Source organism: Sinocyclocheilus grahami, unplaced genomic scaffold (genome assembly GCF_001515645.1).
Source record: "Sinocyclocheilus grahami isolate Dianchi unplaced genomic scaffold, SAMN03320097.WGS_v1.1 scaffold70.1, whole genome shotgun sequence".
Lineage (NCBI taxonomy): Eukaryota > Metazoa > Chordata > Actinopteri > Cypriniformes > Cyprinidae > Sinocyclocheilus > Sinocyclocheilus grahami.
The window spans coordinates 2,003,755-2,011,691 of NW_015505249.1; the positions used below are offsets into that span (position 1 = coordinate 2,003,755).

The 7,937-nt window shown below is 34.2% G+C and overlaps 1 protein-coding gene across 1 annotated transcript in view; it reads left to right on the top strand.

Moving 5' to 3' along the window:
- LOC107585412 (acyl-CoA oxidase-like) overlaps window positions 1-7,937 on the top strand; it is a 52,527-nt gene that overhangs the window by 19,799 nt on the left and 24,791 nt on the right. The window contains exons 10-11 of the mRNA XM_016272428.1: window positions 2,786-2,895; window positions 6,024-6,078. Coding sequence (XP_016127914.1) covers window positions 2,786-2,895; window positions 6,024-6,078 — 165 coding nt within the window. The remainder of the gene's footprint in view (window positions 1-2,785; window positions 2,896-6,023; window positions 6,079-7,937) is intronic.

The following is a 7,937-nucleotide window of genomic DNA, read 5'->3' on the forward strand; positions in this document are numbered from 1 at the left end:
TGTAACCCTAGTTCCTCGAGGGAACGAGACGCTGCGTCGCGGTGCCATACTTCCGGTGTCCCTGCCAGCGCTTGCTTCATTCCTAGAAGCTGATGCAGGATCCGCCGCACGTGCTTTTATAGCTTCCTGGTCATGACGTCATCCGCCGTGACGTCCCGTTCAGCTATTGGACTGATTTCACATGTGATTCAGAGCGTGGGTCGCAGAGTCTCATTCCCTCGAGGAACCAGGGTTACATACGTAACCTGAGACGTTTTGCTGTTACAAAGCATACTTCAAGTTTTTGGCTATATTTGTGAGGGCCGTTATTTGATTAAGTGCTTTAGGCTAATGATTAACCAATGCCGAAGGTCATATTGGGGCATGTGAAAATAGAGGGTGCTGGGATTGTGGGACCAAAGTCACAAGAACCGTGAGAGGCCAGCCACTTTATTTGTCTTTCTCATTCCCGCTCTCAGACTGGTTTTGGGGACTTTTTTGTAGGACATCAGTCTAATGAAGTTATTAAGAGATTTTAGCGTCACCTGTCATGAGGGAAATCCAAATTTCATACACATGACCAGCACACTGTTAAGTTTTGGCTGCACCCTAAAAGAGTGTGTCCAATTCAGTTACGTTGAGAAGATTGTTTTACAGTATGCAGTTGTACATAGTGCAGATGTGATGGCAGGAGTAGAGGAGGTTTGATTTTGGCATATGTAGGGCAGAAACATACATAATGATTATGGCACAATGAGTCATTTACTCTCTGTAAAGTAAAGACAAAGAGACTTTATTGTCATTGTACTGCTGTGCAAAACAACATTTTTTTTGCCCAAACATTCACATAAAACAACAATAAATATAAAAATGTCAATATAGATTACAAGTTTAAAAAGATACTTAAAAAAAACAACAGACCCTTTAAAGTGTGCTGTGCAATTACAAATATAATTTATAGATGGTAACCAATCACAGGGTTTCCGCGGGTCCTTACAAATTCTTAAATTTAGATGTACATTCAATTTCAGTTAATAAAATAAAATTAAATTCCTTAAATGGTACAACAAAAGTCGTGATTATAATTATCAATGATTAAACTTCAAAAGGCTACGTTTTCATGTGACCCTTGTTGATAATATACAACAATATTTGGCCGAGTTACAACTATTTGAAAATCTGGAATCTGAGGGTGCAAAAAAAAAATCTAAATATTGAGAAAATCACCTTTAAAGTTGTCCAAATGAAGTTCTTAGCAATGCATATTACTAATCAAAAATTAAGTTTTGATATATTTACAGTAGGAAATTTACAAAATATCTTTATGGAACATGATCTTTACTTTATATCGTAATGATTTTTGGCATAAAAGGAAAAATTTATTTGGACCCATACAAGATGTATTTTTGGCTATTGCTACAAATATACCCCAGTGACTTACCACTTGGTTTTGTGCTCCAGGGTCACATATGAGCGCTGCCAGGTTGTTTTTATATAAATGTATCTCTAAAGGGAAACAACTGTCTTCAGAAAAGTATCTATGGCATTTTCATTTCATCATACTTGTAATGCCTGATAAAGTATGATGCTTTGCGTACAGCCATTACCGGGGAAACCGCTATATTTCTGCTGCTCCAAAAGCAGACTGGAAGAGAATAAATTTGCATTTTCAGTCAGCCCGTCTGCATTTTTTGTTCAGATCAATGTGAAAATCAACACATATTTTTAAGCAGGAAACATGCAGTGGTAAATGTGAAACAGTGGATTGATAAGAAGCTAACGTGTCTTCTAAAATCATAACAATTAAGACTGTAAGATTTATTATATTAATTTATGTTTTAAACTAATATAATAATTGATACTTTTGACTCATTCCTTTTCTTAAAAAAATGGTTTAAAGGCTGAAATGTGAAGTTTATCATTTTATAAAACTTTGTTTTTGTGAAAACCTATATCAGAACTGTAAATTATGTTTTTAACAGTCATTTTATGGTTTAATATGTTACCATAGACAGTGCCCTACCCCGCTTATACAGTATTACGTTTATTTGTGCAGGTCTTTAAAAAGTTCTTAAAAAGCCTTACATATGATTTTCAAAATCCTGCAGATACCCTGAATAAGGAAGTGTTCAATAGTTGTACAGCTCTAGCAAAAAAGCTATTTTTCAGTCATGTAGTATAAGAGTAAATAATTCTGTATCTTCTACCAGAGGGGAGGATATCAAAAGAGGTAGTGTGTAGGGTGAGTGGGATTTTGGAGGTTCTGCTCCGATATCTGGACAAATAAATATCCTCAACTGATGGTAACTGTATACCAATGATATTGTGTGCCATTTTCATAAATTGTTTCAGAGTGCTTATGTTCAGAGCTCCTCTCTTGTACCACTACCGTGCCAGGATGTGATGCAATATGTTAGTGCACTCATTGCACATCAATAAAAGTTCAAAAGAAGTTTCTGAGGCAATCTTAGTTTCTTTAATCTTCTTAGAAAATAAACACATTGATGTGCTTTTCCAATGACAGTGGAGGTGAGTGTGTGTAGTCCAAGAAAAATCCTCTGTAATGTTCAACCCCAAGAATTTAAAACAGGGGATTCTCTCCACAGCCACTCCATTCATAAGCACAGGACCTAAAATCTCTTTTGGATCTCCTTTGTCTTCTTGATGTTAAGGATGAGACTATTGTTGGAGCTCCAGGCTGTCACATTTTGTACTTTGTTCCTGTATGCATACTCATCATTGTTCAAGATCAAGCCGATGACTGTTGTATCATCTACGTACACCTAAGTGTTGTGTTGTTTTGCAGGTGGTGGTACGAGAGCTGCTGACCCAGTACACCAAACTGATGGGGAACAACTTGGTGATGGGACTGATTAGAAACTGGACCAGCTCAGTGTCAGACAGCCTTAGAACCAGGTAAGAGGATAGATAGATAGATAGATAGTAGGGGTGCTCCGATTAATCGGCTACCGATCGCTATCGGCCGATAATCGCTTTGGGAAGTTTGCATCATCACTAAAGTTTAGAATTTGCATTTCTTTTTAAGCCTTGCTAGTGTTTAACCATTCAGCACTTGTGCGCTCTCGGTGCGCTCATGCACACTCAAAGCGCGCACACCTATACATAGCTATTGTGCAGCAGTTGCCCCATTGAAAAAATGTCTAAAACATGCCCCCACACTTCAAATAAAAAACCAAAAATACAAGAGTCAACTAAGAGGGAAATTCCGCCCATTTTCAAAAATTACATTTAGGCCCTGAATGAATGTCTGTAAAAATCTGGAGCATCACTATAAATAATTCTACATGATAAAAAGAAGGCTTCAAAGAGATCGCTATCAGTGATCTTATCGGCAGATACTGCCGATAAGTGATACTGTGATCGATATTGGAATTTTTTCTGTTTTAAACCATGAAGGCTGATATTAAGCCACGTGCAAACTTTGCGCAAGATTTATGCCTGTGAACGTTTTAACCTTAGTCAATTATACAAAGTGAAAGTAACAAAAGTACAAACTGATGGTGCTTTTCGGCATCTGACGCTGCATTAACGGCGCATATTCTCTCAGAGACGAATCTACTTCAACATATGCTGATAACGGCATATAACTGTCTTGAATTATTCCTTAATATTTCTCTTGTGGCCCGTACATAGTGAAAAATGTGTTTTGCGTTAAACAGGTTGTTTTTGAAAGTCGGAGCTTGAAATAAAGCTGCTCTTAATTTTCATTGATGACTGCAGTGTTTTTGTCTGTAATTACAGGCCTATAATTCATTGTATAAAATAATAGACCTGTTTTAAAATACCTTTTTACAAAACATTTTCAATGAGGAGTAAGCTAATAGCCTAATCTTTTATTATCCTCACAGAGCGTCAGTTATGCGGTGATGCGCTATGAAATTATTGCGTGGCAAATTAATTTAAATTTCAAATTAATAATAATTTTTCAATGTAATAACAATTTTTCACATAATGTAATAGGTTATTGTATGAGAAATGTAAACACACTGTGGCAACTTATAATGTAATCACAGTTCATGAGGTAATATCAGCACATAATTTAAAACAATGTTTACAATATAATAATTATCTTTCAACATAATAAATTTGAGCACAAAACGTAATAATAGTTTTATGGAAAATAAGCTATTACATTAAGACAATTAAGCTAGTTAGGCTACATTGTGAACTTTTTTTTATTTTTTATAAAAAGCTTACTAATTTTGTGATTATGACATACTTCATCATTTTGTCGCATTGACCCAGAAACACATTTTAAGTTTTATGCACCAAATTAAAAAATACAGTTTCTGCTCTCTAATTATGTAATTATATATAATGTCAAACAATTAATCGCAATTTAATCGCATCCAAATTAAACGGTTTTGTTTACATAATATATGTGTGTGTACTTTGTATATTTATTATGTATATATAAATACACATTTTAAGAAAAATTTTAAATTTATATATAACATATTTATATATGATATAATTTATATAAATATAAATATATACATGTAATTACATGTAAATATTTTCCAAATATTTCCCTGGTTGAAACATCTTATAGGCACAGAAATGATGTGACTATTTTTCAACATATTTTCTGATGTACATTTGATGTTATAGAAATGTTCATTTAACTTGTGCTCCGTGCTGCCATTGCCTGAGCTAGGTAACGCGATCTATCCCAGACTACATTAGACTTTGGAAACTTGATTTGTTTTTTTCCAAATTTGTTCATAAAAAATACCTTTAATTCAAGGACGTATAATTTAGTAGGGGTGCAACTGATTTGTTCCTAGCAATAATTTTGATCAAACAATTAAAATATATTTATATGTAACCACTGTTGTTGTCATCATACCAAGGACAGTACCTGAGAAGTTAAAATAAATACGTCAGTAAACTGCGCTCTTTCAAGGATGTGCATTTATTGCATGGCCAAAGAAATAACATAATCTGTGTTTAAAAAGTAGGATTGCCAACTGTTCTCATATTTAAGTAACATTCCATATTAAATCCATAGTGAAAGCAGTTTATTGTGTCACGCCCAGTATAGGGAGATAAACACTCAAAAAAAAAAACAGTAGTTGAAACTGTAATAATAACATATTTGACAAACATAGCATATTTGCATTTGTATCAGTGTAGCTAATCACAGACACGTCCATTGAACTGATGAACTGAGAAAATATATTTCTTTTTAGAATTATTTTGTACATGAATGGATTAAGCAAAGTAAATATGTTCACGTCTGAGACTCATTTCGGCATTTATCTCTATGCACATAGGCTAAATAACAGAACAACTACTTTGACTGTCCCTTATACTGGGCTGATTATACTTTAGTATAAGTATATACTTATATAATTATTACAATATGACAATATTTTTGGTGAGTTTAAAATGTAATACATTTCTCATAATGTAATAATTGTTTTTACATTATGAGCTCAAGATTTTATTAAGTTTTGAGAAAATTATCACATTATGAACATTTTATTACAATAATAATGTAATACTTATTACATTATGTGCAATTTTTACATTATGAGTTGCTACAGTGGATGAATGGATAGATAGATGTCCACATCTTTAATGATGTTCTGAGCTCAATCATGACATTTCGGGCTTAATGCTCTTCATTAGATGGCATTTGTCTGTTGGCTTCGCTGTGTAAGATCAGCTTCTATTATCTAGCCTCTAAAACTCCATATTCCAGAAAAGCCACACACACACACACTGTTTAGCCCTGAGAAACCTGTCTACCATCGCTTGTGTTTACTCTCACAATTAGGTCACCAATTTAGCAATTTTGCCTAAGAGGAAAATTTGATAGGTGTAATTGATTTCCGGCCTGCTATTCATAACATATTAACCAAAGCCGAGATCTTCAGTCGCCCGGGATACTGTAGGCTGAATAAAATCAGCTTTTATTTGTCTAGATGTGATTCTGATAGTACAGTGATTTTATACAGTATCTCTTTGTTTGACCGAGTTAATCTGTTTTGCTTTTGGCTGTTTCCTTGTTTATCTAGCTTTCTTGGCTTCAGCGTGGACAAAGTAGGAGACCTAATGTTCCTGCTGAAAGCGGTGAGCTACAGGGAAAGGGTGTTACAGCGCAGCCTGGCAAGTCGACTTTACACTAAGGTCAGTTGTTCTCACTGAATCACTGGAAACAAACAGAGTTTCCTCTCTGTGTGTTTTACTGCTGCTTATTTTAAAGCAGAGCAAGTGACAAGAGATAGCTGTGAAATGCTTTGATTGAATATTTAGTGGCGGTAAAGTTTAAAACATTTTAAACACAAGTACCCATAGGATGATATTTTTTTTAGATTTAATATTCTAAGAACATTAAAATCCTGTTTTCTTGTTGTGATTATAATGTTATTTAAAGGTTACAAAAGACTTTTCTTAGAACATTCAAGTAGAAATGACATTATAAGGACGTTCCGAGAATGTTGATCTCAGAACGTTTTCTCTCAAACTATATCAAATATTAATACAATTAGAAGAACATTCCACAAACATTACTTTAGGAACAATACATTTATATAACTTTAAAAAAAAGAGATCTCAGCAATGTCCCGTGCTCACATTTGCCAAGATCCAAGGGCGCAGAATTTAGTAGGGACGCTAGGGGCATGTCTCTATCAATATCCAGCGTCTACTAATTGTCCCTAGCGATAATTTTGATCAAACAATTAAATATATGTGTATGTAACCAATGTTGTTGTATTTCGGCCACATCTGAAATAGGTCATACCATTGATATTAGCTGAGAAGTTAAAGTAAATATGCTAGAAAACTGCATGCTTTCAAGAACGCATATTTAATAGATGTGTGGAGCAAGAATAGATAAGAGAGCAGAAGTGTTTCAAATATACAAGCACAGTTCAGTTGAATGATAAAGGTCACTCTTTAACTTTGTTGTTCTGCTGTTTTGTTCATCTGATTCTCCCATTTGCTCTTTTTACACTGACTATCACTCTATAGACTAATATAATCAGATGCAACAATTGGTCCCACTTTATATTAAGTGGCCTTAACTACTATGTATTTACATCAAAAAATAAGTACAATGTACTTATTGTGTTCATATTGTATTTCAAAACACTTTTGCTGCTATTGAGGTGGGATAGGGGTAAGGTTAGGCACAGGTTTGGTGGTATGGATAGGATTAAGGGTGGGTTAAGGTGTAAGGGATGGGTCAACAGTGTAATTATAAATGTAATTACACAAATTAATTACAGATGTAATTACATGCAGGTATTTTTTTTAAATATAAGTACAATGTAAAAACATGTATGTACACAATAAGTGCATTGTACCAAATGATTAATTTAAATGTAAGTACATAGTAGTTAAGGCCACTTAATATAAAGTGGGACCCAACAATCATTTCTCAAATATTTATTACAAAATATACTGATAAACTGAACATTCACTTCAATGGTATGAGAGACTGGATGATTTCAGCTGATTTGCTATTGAACTGTCAGCAACTGAGCCGTGCTCAAACTATTTCAAATATAGTCAATTAAGCTACAAACTCGATCATAATACTCAATGTTTCCATCTAACATGTATTTTGAGTGTTTCACTAGTTAGCAGTAAACCTGTTACCTCTCCTGAATATGTTTGCAGATGTGTTAAATGTTATCTTTGGAATGGAAAAAAATATATATTTTATTTAACATCATATTTTTTCTCTTATTTCAGTTAATGTCATTAAACTAGTGAGCTAAGCCAGTAGTAGTGCTGACAGTGTCGTGTAAACATGGCTGAAAACGCGAAAAGCGGAGGAACAGACTAACCGATTCAATTGAGTCATTTACGCTGGAACTGCTCCGATTGATTCAAACTCGTGACGCGATCATTCAGTTCAAGCGATTCACTAGCAAATAAAAAAAAAAACAGATCAAAAGATCCATTCGTTTTATAATTTCGAC